This window comes from Peromyscus leucopus, chromosome 4 (assembly GCF_004664715.2).
Source record: "Peromyscus leucopus breed LL Stock chromosome 4, UCI_PerLeu_2.1, whole genome shotgun sequence".
Taxonomy (NCBI): Eukaryota; Metazoa; Chordata; class Mammalia; order Rodentia; family Cricetidae; genus Peromyscus; species Peromyscus leucopus.
Genome location: NC_051066.1, coordinates 141,528,643 through 141,546,958, shown reverse-complemented (window position 1 = coordinate 141,546,958; position 18,316 = coordinate 141,528,643). Strand labels below are relative to the sequence as shown.

Genomic DNA, 18,316 nt, shown 5'->3' with positions numbered 1-18,316 from the left:
AGCCACCCCTCTGACAGCCAGTTTCTGGAGCTTTCTGAGCATCATCTGCCAGCACATCCCAGTGTGCACAGGCAGGCCTCCTCTAATCAAGAGCTTATTGTTTGGGTGGGACCTGTTGTTGACACTTTTATTTAAAATGTGCGCAAGCTTCCAAGTCTGAGCATTCCAGGTGAATTACCTCAGACTGAGGGTTTGAAAGAAACCAGAGATATTCTGACTCTCTGTTGGTTTCCTTTTTAATCAAGTACAATTTTTAAAGCAAATCAGCACTGAGGAGGTGGAGTCTGGAGGATTAGCAGTCCAAGGTCATCCTTGACTACATAGCATGTTCAAGGTCAGCCTGAGATACATGAGACCCTGCCTCAAAAAAAAAAAAAAAACATGGAAGGAAGGAAGGGATGGAGAGAGTGAGGAAGGAAGGAAGGGAGGGAGAGAAGGAGGAAGGAAGGCAGGGAGGGAGGGAGGGAGGAACAAAGTCTGATTTATACACAGAGCATAGGGTGGGCTGCTGGGCCAAAGTCTGAATAAGAGACTAGGCCCCATTCATTGGACCTCCTGTTGCCCAAAGCTGACTCACAGTCTATGGGGTTTCTGTCCTATGCAGCAGCCTACCCATCACTGAAATGTGGTCAACCTAAATTGGATGGAGTTGTTAATCATGAACACCACCCAACTTTGAAATCATGCTGTTAAATCTATATAAGGGGTGCACATCGAATATCTCCTTCATCGTTTGTATGTAATGTTGGGCCTTGGTAAAAGATGCTGAAATTAATTTCACCTATTTCTTTTTTAGCTTTTTGCCCATGGCTCTTAGAAGGCATCGGGCATCCATGACGTTGTATCGGTGACCTTCTATGTATGGTGTACAGGCATTTCTATTGAACCATTCAGTAGGGTACAGGACCTTAACTGAGAGAGGCTGACTTCAGACTGGAGGCCGGTTAAGCTAGAGCACACCGCTGGGTACAGCAGGCTCCAGTGCAAGTAGTGGGCATTGGACTTGGAGCCTGGATCTAGCCTTGGCCTGATCCAATGCTCTCATGTTATCTCCGTCCAGCTGCCTCTCTTTGCTCTCCACTCGCCTGGGCCCCAGATCCTGGGAATGCCATTATGGTCCGCCCTTTCCCACCAGCCTCAAAAACCCCAACAGCTGCAAATCTACCTCCAGCCTGACCCTGACAGCCACTTCCTGAGAGGAGGAAGAGGTGTCGCCAAGGCAATGGGGTGGTGCTCACAGGGAGTAGCAGTCATCCCCGCATGTAACTAAGAGGAGCCATGGGAAGGAGAACTTGGGAAGTGTTGTTCTAAGAACTTTCCAGGATTATTTTTAGGGCATAAACTAGGCATTGTGCTGGAAGGGACATGAAGAGCAAGAAAAGAGAACCTGGTCCTGGTGGGGCAGGCAGACTAGTATAGGGACACTGTGGAAGGAAGGGAGGGAGGGAGGGAGGGAGGGAGGGAGGGAGGGAAAAAGAAAGAAGTGAGTGGGTCAGTGGAAGAAATGAGAGGAGAAAGGAAGCATACGGAGAGGGAGAGGGAAGGGGGGGAGAGAGGGGATGAGAAGGCAGGGGAGAGGATAAGCACTGGGTCCATATTGGTTCTCACCAACAGTGAACACCCAGTCCCTGAGTCCTGATGTCTACACATTTTCATTAAAAGAACGTAAGGGCTGACTCTAGGCTGAGTCTAAGAAAATTCAAAGTGAATCCAAAAGATCTTTTGCCACCTGGGAAAAGAAAAAACAAAAACAAAAAACAAACAAACAAAAAAAAAAAAAAAACCCAAAACCTGACAAGGGCATGTGGAGAAATGTTTGAGATGAACTACAGGTGCCCTCAATGTCCAAATCAGTAGGAATCTGGGGTGCAAAACACTGATAATGGCCTACAGTCTGAAAACTAAAGACCCTATCCAGGGGCAGGTATAAGCAGCTAACACTGACATTTGGAGAAGGGACAGTTCCTTACAGCACAAGCCAGTTCATAAACTCAAAACAAGTGATGGCCTCCAGGAGGACGTCAGGACACACAGGGTAGTTCTTACTGTGGCAAGCAAGAGTCACCCAGAGTCAATGGATAACAAAAGCAAGCTTGTTCCCAGGTCTCCATGATGATCTCCAGTGGCCTTGAGGCCATTAGTAACCACCAAGACAACATCCTCATCTTAGTCATGGCTGACAGTGGGGAAACCTGGTAGGCATAGTAATGAAGTTCCAAACTGCAGACCGACTGACTCGGAGCCTCCTGACAGAGTGAACTGAAGCTATTTGTTACAGGTCAGACTCAATCATAGGAAACTCTAGTCCCAGACAAAGGGAACATATGAAATACTGGCCAGTATTCTCCAAAAGTGTCAAGGTTGGGAAAGATTAGAAACCAAACACATGTGGAAGAGACGTGGAAATTAAATTCCTGGACCCCAGGCACAAACAAGACAGTGAGTGGACCTTGGACAAGCTGCTGACCACATTCTGCTTCCTGGTTTTTATCTTCGTTGGGTGTCTAAGCAGATGACAACCTTCAAAGTAGCTAGCCAGAGGGTATACCAAGATCCTACTCCTGCAACATTTTCTAAAATGGTTCCAAAAGGAAAAATCCAAACACAGAAATAAATAGAAAGCAGATAACTAATCACTGGTGTGGAAGGCTGAACAGGAGTGGAGAGCAGAGGGGCTCTTCCAGAAGATGTGGGGGGTAGGGGGAAGTTACAGTGCCAGCCTGTGGGCCAGCCCCAGAGCAGGGGAAAGAAGAGGGCACATGGCAACCCTCTGTCTTTGGGAACACTCTGAGAGTGGCCTCGTGGGATCTGGTGGGTGAAAGGAAAAAGGGAAGTCTATATGCCTCATGGGCTAGGAAGGAAGCTCGGATGGACAGACAAGGACACTGGGGAAGCCTGGGAAGTTAGGGGCCATTGTGTGTCCTCTTCCTTGAAGACACTCAGGATCATGGTAGCTCTGAGTAACTGGTATCAGCATCTCCAAGAAGGAATTCTAACCCTCTTGGACAGCCTTATAAATCTAGAGCCTGCAACTCTGTGTGTGTGTGTGTGTGTGTGTGTGTGTGTGTGTGTGTGTGTGTGTGTGTGTGACACACGTGTTGGATATGCATGTCTGCAAATGTCTGTGTTCAATTGCATGCATCCATACTCATGAAAAACAGGGCGACAGCTCTTTCTCAATGGCTTTCCACTTTATTCCCTTGAGAAGCATTCTCTCACTGAATCTAGAGCTCACTAAATTCTTACTAGACTGACTGGCTAGTGAACTCAAGCCAACTTCCTGTCTTCTCCTCCTCCTCCTCCTCCTCCTCCTCCTCCTCCTCCTCCTCCTCCTCCACACCACCACCACCACCACCACCACCACCACCACCCCAGCATTGGGTTTACAGGAACGAACACCAAGCCACATCTGGCTTTTCACATAGGTTCTGGGAATACAAACTCAGATTTTCAAGTGCACTTAACTCACTGAGCCTCATCTTTAGTCTTTTCCTCTTTTGCTTTTCTGATGATTAGGCAGCCAGAGCAGAGAGGGTAACCAACCTCACACACACACCACCACCACCACCACCACCACCACCACCATCACCACCACCACCACCATCATCACCACCACCACCACCATCACCACCACCATCATCATCATCACCACCATCACCACCACCACCATCATCACCACCACCATCACCACCACCATCATCATCATCACCACCATCACCACCATCATCACCATCATCATCACCATCATCATCATCTCTCATCCTACCCGCTTGGGCCTGCTCTCTAGAAAGGGTCCCAGTCCCAGGACTGGGCATGCAGGCTTTCCAGGCCTCCACTGTACATCTGCACAGAGACCTTGTGATCCCAGGGATGATGCTGGTAAGAAACAGGCAAGCACAGTGGGTTCCTTCCATGGGAAATACAAGGATGAGCCCACCCACAGTAACAGTGAGACTGGTGGCTGCAGGTTAAGCAAGGGGGATTGACAGATGTCAACTGCAGGCTTCCTTACATGGAAACTGAATATTCTGGAACTAGAGATTACAGCGGCCTGGTATTGTAATTATTCTAAATGCCACTAAATGGCGAACTTAAAAATGCCTAAAGCGATAAACTTTGGGTAGGATGAGTGGGTTCTGCTTGTTCGTGGAGACAGAGTCTCACTATGTTGTCCAGGCTAGCCTTGAACTTGTGCTAAGAACTGTAAATGCCACTGTACCTAATCATGATTATTGTATTAGATATGTTTTATTTACTGCCCCTTTAAAGGTTGTCTAATTCCTTAGCACCCTTGTTTTTAAAAAGAGTGCCTAGCTACTTGGTGACTTCCAAGCTAAGAGACATGAAAAAAAAATGAACAATGCCTAAAGATTTAGAGCCAAAGTACCCTCCGCTGTCCTCCATATGTATGCTCACATATGTGTGCGCGCGCGTGCATGCGCGCACGCGCGCGCACACACACACACACACACACACACACACACACACACCTAAGACTAAGAGCTGGCTTTCAAACACACATCTACCTACCCAACACTTGGGAGGCAGAAGTAGGAAGACTGTGAGTCCAGGTTAGCCTAGGCTCCGGGGGAAGATCCCACCCCCCAAAATCCATAAAAATAGGCGAGGGATATAGCTCAAGTGGAGCCCTTGCCTGGCATGTGTGAGTTGGTACTACGTTCAGTTCTTGGTACCACAAACCAGCAAGGTTCTTTAGGAGACAAAATCCTGGGAGTGACAGCAGTGCAGCCCCTCTACACACACACACACACACACACACACACACACACACACACACCCGCCCCGAGTCTCTGATTCCTCAGCTGTAGGACATGGATGGCCCTGAACTCCAGATGGCCATGCAGATTGTAACTGGCTGTCCCCAGCAACAGCCAGGCAGAGGATGCTGTGTCCTCCAGGGCTGTGGAGTGCCACAGCACGACACAGGGCACCCCCAAGGCGGGAACCCTAGTGTCTCTCTAGAGTCCCACAGTTGGCACTCAGCAAGCATCTCTGCTCCCCAAGGCCACAAACATGGCCCACGTGGCGCTTGTGCAAGTGGCCTGTCCCCAGTGTTCTAACTCCCGCTAACTCATCGGGCCACGGCAGATCATATTTTCAGCTCTGGGAGCCCGGTCTGAGCAGTTGGGTACTCTAAATTTAATTCTGCAGGTAATTTGAACGATGCTATCTAATTTCAAATGTCCCCACTCTTATGAGTGCAAAAGCAGCATAATTTTTAATTAGTGGGTAAACAGTAAATACTGAACGGCAGTAAAGTGGACAGCACTGTTAATTAAAAATCCATGGTTGATAAAAATCAATTTGGTCTTTGCATTCAGGTCCCTGCAAAGAGTTGTATGACCCAGCCATGGCCCCATCTGCCAGCAGTGGTTCATCTAGTTAAGACTTTCCTGGGGGGAGAGAAAGAAAGCGGAGAGAAGAAAGAAAAGAAAATGGAGGTCTGTCCCAAAGCAGTAAGGGGCAACATCATGAGACTCTTTGTACCTATTAAGTTGAGTTGGTTGTTGATTTTTTTCTTTAAACAACCTTTACATTGAGGCTCCGGGAAGGCAGCATGGCTGGGCCTTGGGGCTTCTTAAAGACAGTCTCCACCGTGCTGGGCTCTGTGTGTGTGTTCGTGTTCTGAAGACAAAGAGGCCTGACTATCTCACAGTCTCCTAACATAATTAAATCCTAATTTCTCACACAAAAACAACATAAACGAAAACACACTTAGGGGGAAATAACATCTGAGGCTTCGTGACAGAGCGTGACATCTCTTCTCGGTACCTTCAGGGAGGGGGCATGCAACAAAATGATGGCTTCCTTCCCAACAGAGAGAACATCTCTTCAAGAACCAGAGATTCATGGAGACAACGACACTCTAATTTTCAGAGCCCGTGTGCTATTTCACTGTGAAATGTAAGCTTCATTTCCCAACCAGGCAAATAAGGTTGACCCTCCTGCTTCGTCTTTGCTTCCATCTGCTCCCCAAATCAACACTTTGCGGCAGGTTTCATTGACACTGGTGATGTTCAAATTAACCTGCAAAATTGAATCCAGAGAATCCAGCAGCTTCGGACCACAACGGTGGCTCAGAAACACCAGAATGTGTTCAGGTTGACAGCTTAGGAGAGTCTGTCTCAGTTCAGGATGCACGGGCTCAATGTGGATATCCATGCACCCACCATAGAGACCTGGCTCGGGTTTCTTCGTCTTACTGACATTGTGCCAGATTAATTCTGAAAAACTCCCCTTCTATCTTGCAAGTTTCCCATCAGCCTCGCTTCCCCAGTGCAGTGTGTCCATGGAAGACCCCTCGCCCTGGTTACCTATTGTATTCTTTGTCTCCTACTTGTCTGACCACAATCAACAGATTCATTGACCAATGGGCCCAAGGGTCACATTCAGATCTTCACTCAGTCACTCTTCACATGTGTGTCCTATACATGTATGTCCACACACACTCCGTGTCTCCAAACCAGCTCCCATTGTCCTCAGTGTTGACCCAAAGGAGCAACAGTCAGAATCTGGACACCCTAGGCACTAGCTCATGCTTTTCTTGATGAATGCCACAAACCCATGGAGCTGAGCCACCAAGCCACAACCAACCCCGAGGGTGGCTGCGAAGATTGCAGGATTACTATCAAGCCACTTGTGTCCCTTACTTGACTGATGACACCGTCATCTCCAGCTACACCACTCATCTTAGTCAGAGTCCACAGGGACTCTGGATGTGACTCCAGATCCCAGGAATGTGAGAGAATGCTGGGCACAGAGAGCTCGGGGTCTCAGTGTGTACCAGACAGAGCTCCAAGAGGCAAAGTGGGGTTCCCGTGGCTTCCCCTCAAGCCCAGTGGGAACCTGTGAGCAGGCAGTGGGGACGGGATGGGAATATGCCGTGGGAGAGTTTCTCCACTCCACCCATAGTCTTCCCTGGAGGCCCTGGCTGGCCAGAGCTCTCTGGGCCCCTCCTGACCCACTTCGGCCCCAGGCTCAGTGGGAAGGGCTGGGTTGGCAAGCCTGAAGCAGTGGCTAGCAGCCAGGGTCAGGAGCCACCATGAGGACAGTCACTGCTGTAAAACTTGGACGCTGTTCACACTAGAATCCTGCGGTCTGGGCTGTGTCAGCTGTCCTTCCTGGGGTAACAGCTCTGATGCGATTACAGTTCCTTAGCAGCTGAAGATTTTGCTCCTCAATTCTGAGCAGCAGCTGAGAGCTGAAGGGAGCTGTCCCACGCCCTTGCCATCCTCTCCTGGGCTTAGGGAAGAGGGCCAGGCAGGATGTGATCTATGTGGCTGGTCTCTGGCTCAGGCTCTAGGCATCTACCATACACTCAGTGAGCACTGGCTGAGTGCTAACCAACTATGCTAGACTCTGGGATGTGCCATGTACAGAGGAGGGGACAGTGGCAAGACTGCTGTATGCAGTCCACAAGCATCTGGGTGTTCTAGGGCCTGGGGTGAGCTGTGTAGCCTGCCTGAGGCCCTGACATGGGGAGAGCAGGTGGGCTAGGCAGTATGCATGAAGCCTGTGGATCTCTGACTGGGTTCTTTCTCCTTTGTAGCTAACATCATAGAAACAGCTGGGATTACAGGAGATGGCCATCTACACTGGGAGCCCCAATGTCAGCAGCCAGTGTCCAATGGTATGCCTATCACTATTGTCCTGCCCCCACACATCAGTGGGCCCTGGATCTCCACTGGGTAAGACTCCCCTAAGTTCCCAACCATGCACTGCTAGGCTGGGAGACGTCTCCCTCAGAGTCCCAGCATGGACCTCTATGAAGCTGGGACAATGATCCATCCCAGTTCCTCAGAGGCTGCTTGCCAAACTCAGGGCTTGCTTTCTCCCCTCTGGAGGTGGTATCTGGAGCAAGGAACTGTCAAGCATCATGTCCAACAAACACGGTTAAGCCGAATGATACACACGTGGAAACCCGTGACACAGACACTCAGGCTTCCCTCTTGTGAGCTGGTGCACAGGGCGCAGTAGGACACGGGCTAAATGGGCAAGCAGGGAAGTGTGTAATGCAGATTTGGCATGGTACTGAACTGTGCTACAAAGCAATATATGTTCCTGGAGATGGTGACATCTGGTTGAGAGAAGTTCCCATTCTGAGATGCACAGGAAGGCACAACTGGTACAAAGAAGACAAGAAGTGACCAGCCAGCCAGAGTCTGAGTTCCCACCCAGCTCTCTGAACCTTGCAGGCACACTCATCTTATTGCAGGGGTTGCTCTGTGCCCTTCATCCTTGGCAGCCATCAGGTTACTCTTCCTCTCAGAGTGGGAGCCGAGGGGAAGCTGTGGCTCCCCTCACTTAGCCCCTCAGGTCTGCTCCTCAGCCCATTCCATTCTGGGGTCAAGGACTGAACTTTCCATGTCCTCCACGTACCTCCTGAGCTCATGGAGAACTCTGCTTGCCAAACATCTGCTAGCGCTTTGGGTGCCGGGAGGGGCCAGGGGCAAGTTTTCAAAATTGCTTCTAGCACTTTTCCCAGGCTCCGGGGCTACAGCCCTACTTCATTCAGTCCAACTGGGACCGAGGCTGCTCTTGGCAGGGTCACTGAGTGCACAGAGGGAGACGCTGAGCTCTGCTGCTCCTGCCTCCAGCAACAACACTCTGGAGCAATTCTAAGAAACTTCCAGAACTTTCTTCCTAGAAAGTTCCCACTGTACTTGTTGCTTTCTGAGAGGAGTGTAGAAAACGGTCAATAGTCTGGGACTGCGAGTCAACACTCTGCATGCCCTAGGACAGTCATTTTGTCCTGCAGGCCCCGTCTGAGGTCTTGGGGTGTGCAGGCAGCCTCTCTTTCCTCACTCTAGCTGTGGCCTGGCCTATTAGCCACTTGCTGTTTTTCTTCAGACCAACTTACTTTTATTTACTTAAACACATTCGTGCATTTTTACAGCCTTATTGGGGTATAATTGGCATACAGTAAACAGCACACATTTATAGTGTAATATAATTATTTTTTAAAGATGCCTAACATAGCTCTGGATGCAGAGAACAGCCACTTGCCATAAATAAGAAGTAACTGTGAAGAGACTCAGTGGAACAAAACCACATAATTGGGTTCTCTCTAGATTCATGACCCATCTCAGGCTCAGCGTCTGCTCTCTCTGGGAGAAATGGGAGCTGAGGCTTAAGACTCATTAGCTCTCAGCCAAGGCTTTCTCCTTCATGTTAGCAGAAAGCCTGGAGAAAAAAAGGGAGCTCTTTCTGCTTGGATGAGAGCCACCTAAGAACAGAATACATATTAAGGTGGCAATCCAGGTGGGCACAAGGGAATGAGGGGGCATCCCCCACCACACACCACAATGAGCCCTCAACAGGGATTTTCTAACCTTGGCCATGGTTGGGGGCCAGGTTGGGGGTCACTCCTTTCCCTTCTGTACAGCCTCTAGAGCTGTCTACATCGCTAACAGGCTAGACCTGGAGGGGGCGCGTGCGTGCGTGCATGCGTGCGTGCGTGCGTGCGTGCGTGCGTGCGTGCGTGTTAGTGTGTGTGTGTACAGAGGTAGATGTAGGTGTCTTCCACAATTCCTCAATTGTTCTCCACCGTATTTTTTTAAGGTAGCGTCTCTCACTGGGACCTGGGAATCTCCATCAATCCTTAGAGATCCTCCTGTCTCTACCTTCCCAGAGCTAGGATTACAGGCACATACCCCAACTACGTTTTAGTGTTTGGATACTGGAGATCAAACTCGGAGGGCATCACACTTGTGTGGCAAACACTTTACCCACTGGGCTAGCTCCCCAGTCTTGCTGGGGTACAGTCGTTTTCCCTGATGGCAATGCTGAGTGGCTGCGACAGAACCCTGATCTGCCTTCAACCCACAAAGTATGTATTGTCCAGCCCCTCCTGGAAACATTTCACTAGTGTGTGAGTAAACCAGGGAAAGGAAGCAGCTCACTGAAGGGGAGGCCCTTGAGAGAGGTCCCCCTGTGCTCCTTCTACCCAGCTTCATTCAATCAAAGTCCAGGACAGAACAAGTCATCCCTGGAACTCAATGAGGGACAGGCCAGGGTTCCTAGAAAGCTCAGAGTACACTGAGAGGTAGATGGTGGCAACAGTCCAGTTAGGACCATGAGGTTGACCAGAAAGAGAACTGGAGAGCTTTTATGAAGATCACAAGATTGAGAAGGCCTCCAGCTGGGGAAACAGGCCTGAGTGAAGGAGGCTGGAACATGGGAGCCCAGTTCAGAGGGAAGGGGACACCCAGGTAGGTTTTCATTTCTCTGTTCAAAACCCATCTCCTCCCAGCAGCTGTGAGGTACGTCCGGGACCAGAATTCCTCACCCGCTCCTACACCTTCTATTCCAACCGTCTCTTCCGAGCCTACCAGTTCTACTACAGGGACCCCTCCTGCCAGGAGCCTGCCCACTCACTGCTCATCAAGGGCAAAGTCCGTCTGCGCCGGGCCTCCTGGATCACCCAGGGTGCCACCGAGGCTGACTATCATCTTCACAAGGTGGGCATAGTCTTCCACAGCCACCATGCCCTGCTTGACATTGCCAGGCGCCTCAACCAGACCCAGACTGGCCAGGACTGTACAGGACGGCTGCCCCCAGACCGGGCCTGGCTGCCAGGGACACTGTATGAGCTGCTGAGTTCCCAGGTACCAGGTGACTGCCTGGCCGCACTGGGCTTCAGCATGAATGAACTCAGTCTGCTGCGCCTGCAGCATCACATGCAACAACAGCCTGGGGCAGCACCCCATCTAGTCAAGGAGCTGTTCCTTGGGGATGTCCACACCGACTGGACAGAGAGGCAGCAGTACCGTCCCACTGGCTACCAGCGCCCCCTGCAAAGTGTTCTGGTGAGAATGGGCCCCTCTGGGTGTGTTCTGGTGTCCAGTCCAGCAGGTCCTTTAGAGTCTGGTCCTCCGAAGGGTCTCTGTACCGTTCTCACTGCCCTCACCTCTGATCAGCTAACCTCAGGACATTAGCACATTCTATTACTTCTGCTTTTGAATTTTGAGACAAGAGCCATCTTTTCTCAGCTTTTGCAAGGCTAGATGGCGTTTTGTAGAACACAGCATGATTCACCCTCCCTGGCGCAGTCATTCTCCGCATGCATCTTTCAGGTTTGGTCTTCATGGTTTTTGCAAAACCTCACACCTGTCCCTGCATGGCACAATGGCTCCAGCTGGCTTCCCCTCCTTGGTTCTCAGTTTACCTGGTCCTTCTAGCCAGCCCTACTCTACACATCGCCCAACACCCAGCATATGCTGCTGTCAGGGAGCCCGCCTGTTACCTCCTCCCTTAGGCTCTGAGCACACTCCATCAGGAGAGGTCTGTGGCATCAGCCAACATGGGGTCTGGCATCTGGCTAAAGGTAGCATAATGTTGGCACATGCACTGGGAACACTCTGCTGGGACTGAGAGTACCCTCTTCATGACATCCTTCAGGAGCCCAGGGAACAACCACTGATGCATGTGTGCACACGTGCTGGTGTTAGAGTGTGCTCCATCGAACTCCACAAACATTAAGGAGTTGGCATAATGAACACAGGAGGCACTGGACATGGGTACTCACTCTCACTGTTTTGGGGTTGCTTAGTGAAAACAAAGGACTCTGAGTTAAGGCCTGGGCCTCTGTGAACATGTGGGTGCAGGGTGAGGCCTGTGGTCCTCACTTCTAACATGTGCCCTGGTGGTCGATGAGTGAGGAGACTCTAGCTACAGCGAACTGCCCCTCCATGAGACTCCAAAGTGACCATCGTGGAACTCAAGTGTAAAGGAAGCCAGCATACTGTCCTACACTATAAAAGGTGGGGCTGGTGGACTTTTTGGTGCTGAGACCCTGTCTGGTAGCTGGTAATGCGTGAGAACACCTCCTCAGAAAAAATGTTGAGAAAAAAAATTGAAGACATAAAAGGCATTGGCTGTAAGTGGAAGCCAACCCCACTAAAATAGCCTGAAGATGCAAAGCTGTGACGGGATAGCTGAGAACAGGGACTCTTTCTTCATCCTCAGGTCTAAGCAGTGATAAGTGCAAACAATGTTCCCAGTGTCTGGGACACTGACAGCAGGACACGGGTGACACACAGGGACACACGGTGATGCTGGGACTTGCTGCTCACTGTAAATGGAGATGAAAGAGGGCTAAGACTCTGAGTTAGGAACTGCTGGCCAGTGATCCTCTTATTTATTTCCTGATAGTCAAGCTGAGACCAGTAGCTCCCATCTGTAACCAAACCAACAAAACAATAAAGAGAAAAAAAAAAAAAAAAACAAATCAAGAGAGGGAGGAATAAGTTCCACCATCTTTACCAAGTGATATTTGAACCTTGGGCCACTCTCCCATCATGCAGCTTATATTGAGCGCCTACTGTGTACTGTACACTCAAGCAAAGCCAAACAGGGCAGTTTCTGATCTCTGGTAGCAACTGCTTGCCAGAATCACCAAGGGGTGAGAGCTAGACCATGCCCATCTACCCACCTTACACTTTCCAACTGCCCCCAAAACCCAGGATCTAGGAGGCAGAGAAGGAACATGTCAAGGTTCTCCTGAGAAGGGTCTTTTTTTTTTTTTTTTTTTTTTTTTTTTGGTTTTGCTTTTTGAGACAGGGTCTCTCTGTGTAGCTCTGACTGTCCTGGAACTTGCTCTATTGACCAGGCTGGCATCAAACTCACAGAGATCTGCCTGCTTCTGCCTCCCAAGTGCAGGGATTAAAGGTATGCGCCACCACTGCCCAGGCCCGGCTCCTCAGGGTTCTTTTCAAATGACCTCAAAATCAATCCCTTTTGACAACTGTCTATGATGCTCAGGACTTAATCCTGAGGAGGAAGGCATACAAGGTGAGTTGATTACAGCCCCCACCTCCTTGTTCCAAGGGACACCATGAGGGCTGACAGCATCCTATTTCCTGGGCTGAATTCAGGGGCCACTATTCCTTCCCTTCCTGCCACCCCGCCAGCCCTGGCGGCCTACACGGGCTGGAAAAGTGATTGAGAAACAAGACACATAGGAACATGTCATTGCAGACCAGCACCAGATGCAGACATTAAATTAAAGGTCTGCTCAGCAACTCCCCTCTTGGGGAGGGGGAGGAAGATCGTTTGAGAGAAGGAAATGCTACAGTCAAATCCCCAAACAGCGCCTCACTCTCCTTACATTCTGCTCTCAGGGGCCTGAGCCTTGCCTCAGACCAAAACCAGATGGTAAACACGAACATTTTTAGAAGTTAATTTAAAACCAATTTGATCCCCAAATTTATTGTCTGGATATAGAATATTAATCAATCAGTCCATTCTCTACCACAGTCATCCGGGCAGGCATCACCTCCATAGGAGAAATGGCTGGTGAAGTAGGCTCACATCAGCATGAAGTTGGCAAGTGTGAGGCTGGGGGCTTTGTCTATTAACACAGGGGCCTCTGGCCCCTGTTGAGGACACCCTGGAGGTGTCTGATGGGGACAAGAGCTTTGTGTCACCTCCTTTAACTGTTCCTGAGTGGGAAATGCCTTTTCTGTCCCCTCCACCACCTTCAGAGCTCTGCTATGCCCCAAATGACCAGCCAGCTCCTGCAACGCCCCTCTGCACGGGGATCACGCACGTGTGAGGCCGTGAGTGTGTCTGTGTGTGTGGCAGGAAAGAGCCACTCTGGGACTATTTCAATGCTGTGCGTTTGGTCCTGTCAATACACATTAGCGTGAGCATAGTTCAGAATGTGGGTTAAAAGGCCTCAATTAGAGGGGACTCTTATCAGCCGGCCTCCCAATTACTGACACTCCAGCTAACTGCCATTGCCTCCTCCATCACAGACAAGTCTGCTGCCATTTACCAGTGTTTCAAAGTGCCTTCGCGTCCTCCAGGTCAGAATCCCCCAAACAGCTAGGCATGAGAGTGCTTGCCTGTCATCTGAGCCCTTTGGAAGCTGAGGCAAAAAGGATGGCCTGGAGTTTGAACCGAGCCTCGGCTATATAGCATGACTCTCTCTCTCAAAATAATAATAATGATAATAAGAATAACATCCAGAAATAAAACATGATATAGGGTCATGTGTTATAGAAATAGAAGTTTGGCTTCCTCATAGGAATAAATATTAATAGTAAGAGCTTTGAAAGTGTGACAATCCAAACAAAAGAAAAAAAATTCCCTCCCCCTTGCCTTTTCTGCTTGGGCCTCAGTCCCCAAGTTTCCCTCAGGAACAGCGGGAACAGGGCTGATTGCTGGCTCTCAGGTCAGCACTGAGAAGTGGTATTCCAAGGCCTTCATATTTGCAAAGAGGACTCTGTGTTGGCTTTAGGCAGCAACTCCCTTTAAGGAAAGGAGGAGAAGAGGGAAGGGAAGAAAGAAGGGGGAGGGGAGATGGGAGTCTGTGCCTGGTTCTTTTCTGGCTTCCACTAAATGTTTTCACTCTGAAATGTAGACCAATTAGATTTCATGTCTGTTTGCTGTTGTTGGGCTTTAGTCTCCTTAGCAAAGCAGAGTCTGGGATGACTTCAAACAATCCAAAGCAGGCGGAAACCAGTGCACACCCTGGGGCAGCAGAGGGGTCCTGCAAACCCCAGGACTCCAGTGCAGCTGGTTTCGTCCGTTACAATAATGCTGGAGGCTGGACAGGCTGGTACATGCTCATAATCCCAGCACTTCAGGGACGTAGAAGAAGGAGAATCAGGAGCACAAGTTCTGTCCAAGTTAAAAAGCAAGGTCAAGGTTCGCGTGGGCTACATAAAAGAAATTTATCTCATAAGAGGCCTGGGTGGTGCAGGGCTGGGGAGAAGCTCACTGGTTCATGCAATTGCAGAGCCAGGCCAAGGATTGGAATCTGGATCCCCAGATGTAGCTAAAATGCTAAGCGGGTGTGGCAGCTTGCTGTAGTTTCAGCATTCAGAAAGCAAAGTCAAGAGAAGCCCAGGGCTATCTGGCTAGGAAGACAAGTCCTGTTGACAAGCTTGAGTTCAACTGAGAGACTCTGCCTCACAGAATACAGTGGAGAGCAGCAAGAGGAAAACTCCTTTTGTTAACCGCCAGCCTCCACATGTGCCTGCATACACAGGAGCACACCTCCACACCCCTCTACAAACCCCACAACCACCACACACACACACACACACACACATACACACACATACACACACACACATCACATATACAAAACAAAAATAACCACGGCAGCCTTGGCCCTCCCCCTTGCAGTGAGACTTTGGGACAAGTTCTGCAGGGCTGTGTTCAACCACGGACAACTGTGGCAGCCACCTGGCCTTTGAGTTTCACTGTCCTTGAGTTGCAGGAAGGGTTCAACATAGACCCCAGCCCGTGAGAAAGCTGCAGAAGTAAAGGGATGATGGTGGTGAGCCGGAAGGCACACTAGGCAGGACTTCTTCTACATCTGGGGACCTAAGACCCACCTAGACTTCAGCCCATTTCTCATTCATTCAACAAGTGTGTGTTTGTTGGGAGCCTAGGGCTGGGAGAGGTCAGGGCTGCTGCCTAGAAAGTTTTTGTCACTCTCAGCCTAATGCAGAAGGGAAGAAGGAGGGAGGGAGGGAGGGAGGGAGGGAGGAAGGGAGGGAGGGAGGGAGGGGTGTCTATGAGGAGGAGACAGGACAGGTCTTGAGTCTGCTTTATAAGTTGAAGCCTTGATTAGACTTCCTCAGGACATGTGCAGAGGCTGAGGGGGCATCTTTCCTTCTAAGTCCAAGGACATCAAGGAGGCCCACCTGCTAGAGGGTAGCAGGGCAAAGAGAACCGGGCAACCAGGAAGGCGGGCTCACCTGGTTAATCATCGGGTCCTGCGCTGGGAGTCCATCCCAGTTCGCAAGCCTGGCTCTGCTAGTGCCTGACCACTCTGTTTGAACTTTGGCAGCACCACACTTGGCCCTGCCCGGCCTGCAGCCTCATTGCCTGCTCTGATGAGCACCGCCCACCTGTGCTGCCCCCCGGCCCATCCCTGCCACTGCACCTGGGTGGCCACTGGGTCAGCATGGGCTGCGAGGCCAGGCCTGCTGTGCTGTTCCTCACCCGGCTCTTCACCTTCGATGACCACAGACGCTCCTGGGAAGGACACTACCACCATTTCTCGGATCCCGCTTGCCGCCAGCCCACCTTCACCGTGTTTGCCGCTGGCCACTACTCCAGAGGCGCCCCATCCCCACGGGTCCACGGTGGAACTGAGCTGACGTTTGAGGTTACACGGGCCCACGTGACCCCCATGGACCAGGTTACTACAGCCATACTCAACTTCTCCAAGCCAAGCAGCTGTGGAGGCCCAGGGGTCTGGTCAGTAGGCACTGAGAGGGACGTCACAGCCACCAACGGGTGCCTACCCCTGGGCATCAGGCTCCCACATATAGAGTATGAGCTGTTCAAAATGGAACAAGATCCCCGCGGGCAGAGCCTGCTCTTCATTGGGCAGAGGCCCACAGATGGGTCCAGTCCAGACACTCCTGAGAAACGCCCCACCTCCTTCCAGGCACCCCTGGTGCTCTGCAAGAGGCAGGCCCAAGGGGCCCCTAGTCCCTCACTGCACAGGCCTCCAATGCAGAATCCCCCCATTGGGTGGGCACCGTATCTTCCTGCCATCCCTCTCCCCATACTCCTCCTTGTTCAAGGACTGGCCCCCTTTGAATGGCTATGACATCAGTCTTTGACTTCCAGGTGGCCCCTTGGACACTGTGTGGCCCTGCAGATGCCCACCTGGCTCTGTGCTGTCTTCCCATCATGGGAAGAAAACAGCCCTTCTCCACTGCTCTGTCTTGGATGGACGTCGGCCCTGCTGCCTCTGGTTCAGCCTGTATCCCACAGGGCTCAACAGCACTGCAAGGCCAGGGGTCCCAGACCACAGGCCTGGATGATGTGGCCGCAAAATGTGTTGTTTCTAAACCGCTTCTTCTGGTTTTAATCATTGTGGTTGGTGTTGATATACTCGCTCTTCCTTGCCTGGGGTGTTGAGACAGAGAGGACATCCTATGATGGTGCCCAAGGATGCTTCCTGCCGCCTGGCCAGGTTCTGGGTTGTGGTGTAGAGATCATTAATTTGAATTTAGCAATACAAACTCAGCCAGGGCATGAATTAAAGATGCCGCTTGGGGTTTTCAGTACTTCTCAGCTCTCTGGCAGAGGGCTTGTCTCTCTGGGGGCAGTCGGCTTTCTTGAGTTCTGCCTGTTGGCATCTTTGGGCATCTGCTTGTGCTTCTGTAAGTCAGACCTCAAGCTGGCAACACAGCACATGGATAAATCTGGTCCTCCAGGGCCACAGAGCACGGAAAGAGGGCTCGATCTGAGCTGAGACCTTGGCCTTTCCCCTCAGGCTGTGGCCTCTAAGTCTCCCATGCCCACGCAGAGTGCCTGCAAGCTCAGGGCTAGCCAAGCGGGGCGCAGTCCACGGAGGAAAGTGCATTTCTGCCTTTGGAAACTAATTAATACTAATGATAGCTACAGCACGATGTGCTCTGTAATTAGCCCCGGATATTCTTCCAGAATCCGCTGCTGTCAACAGACCAGGATGGGGAGGCCAGGGCCAGCAGGCTACATAGCAACATCTGGAGGCAGGACCCAGCAAGCCTGGCCTCCCCAAGTCCCCACACTGTGACGCTAATATGTCGAGTTCTCATCTGCTCAGGGGGGCTGTCATCACGGCAGGGACCCTGCTCATGGGCCCAGGGCTTCATCTGCACACTGAGAGATTAACTGGTATCCTGATGAGCTCAAGGGTTTTCAGGACGGTGAGCAACTTGTCCCAAGCCCCTTCCTCCCCCTCCCACAGTGCCTCTTATCACAGATCTTGAACAATCCTATATGAAGCTAATGATGCATACAGAGGAAAGCCCTTGGCCTCCCTGAGACTGTGTGGGGTTCAATCAGTCCAAGGAGATTGCTCTAACTTATTATCTATTCTTCTCAAAAAAAAAAAAAAAAAAAGGCACCAAGTTAATATTCTCTGTGGGTCTCAGACAGCTACCAGTGTTCCTGGCATATTTACCAAAGTACAAGAAATAATTAGATTATTTACAGTCTCGGACTACATGGCAGTGGGGAGGGAGGTTAACATGTAGGGATGACAGTGGGTGTCGAGAACACAGCCATGGCTGAGCAAGCCTTCTATCTGAGGCTTGAAGCAACCATACCGATGTTCATCATCAAATTTAAATCTTTTAATAAAGTTAAACAGCCTGAAAAATGTTCTCATTGGTTATTAAAGTCAACCAACGGGATTATAATTCCAAAGAAAAGACACATGTGAGGAGAATAAAGCAGAGCGGTAAACCCAGCCCGTTGCAGACGCCCAGTGCCCTGCCCCTCATCCCTCCACTGTGCCCACTGCTCAGAGCGACCCAGCTCTGGCTTATGGTTGTCT

General features: G+C 50.7%; 1 protein-coding gene across 2 annotated transcripts in view; it reads left to right on the top strand.

Moving 5' to 3' along the window:
* Positions 1 to 16,861, top strand: part of Apcdd1l (APC down-regulated 1 like) — a 57,140-nt gene extending 40,279 nt beyond the window's left edge. Inside the window, exons 2-4 of one of the 2 annotated variants that reach the window (XM_028893788.2) lie at positions 7,571 to 7,709; positions 10,277 to 10,829; positions 15,827 to 16,861. In XM_028893788.2, coding sequence (XP_028749621.1) covers positions 7,571 to 7,709; positions 10,277 to 10,829; positions 15,827 to 16,597 — 1,463 coding nt within the window. In that variant the 3' untranslated portion in view covers positions 16,598 to 16,861. Of the gene's footprint in view, positions 1 to 7,570; positions 7,710 to 10,273; positions 10,830 to 15,826 lie in introns of both variants that reach the window. The other variant, XM_028893787.2, reaches the window with a different exon arrangement.
* Positions 16,862 to 18,316: the final 1,455 nt, after the last annotated feature.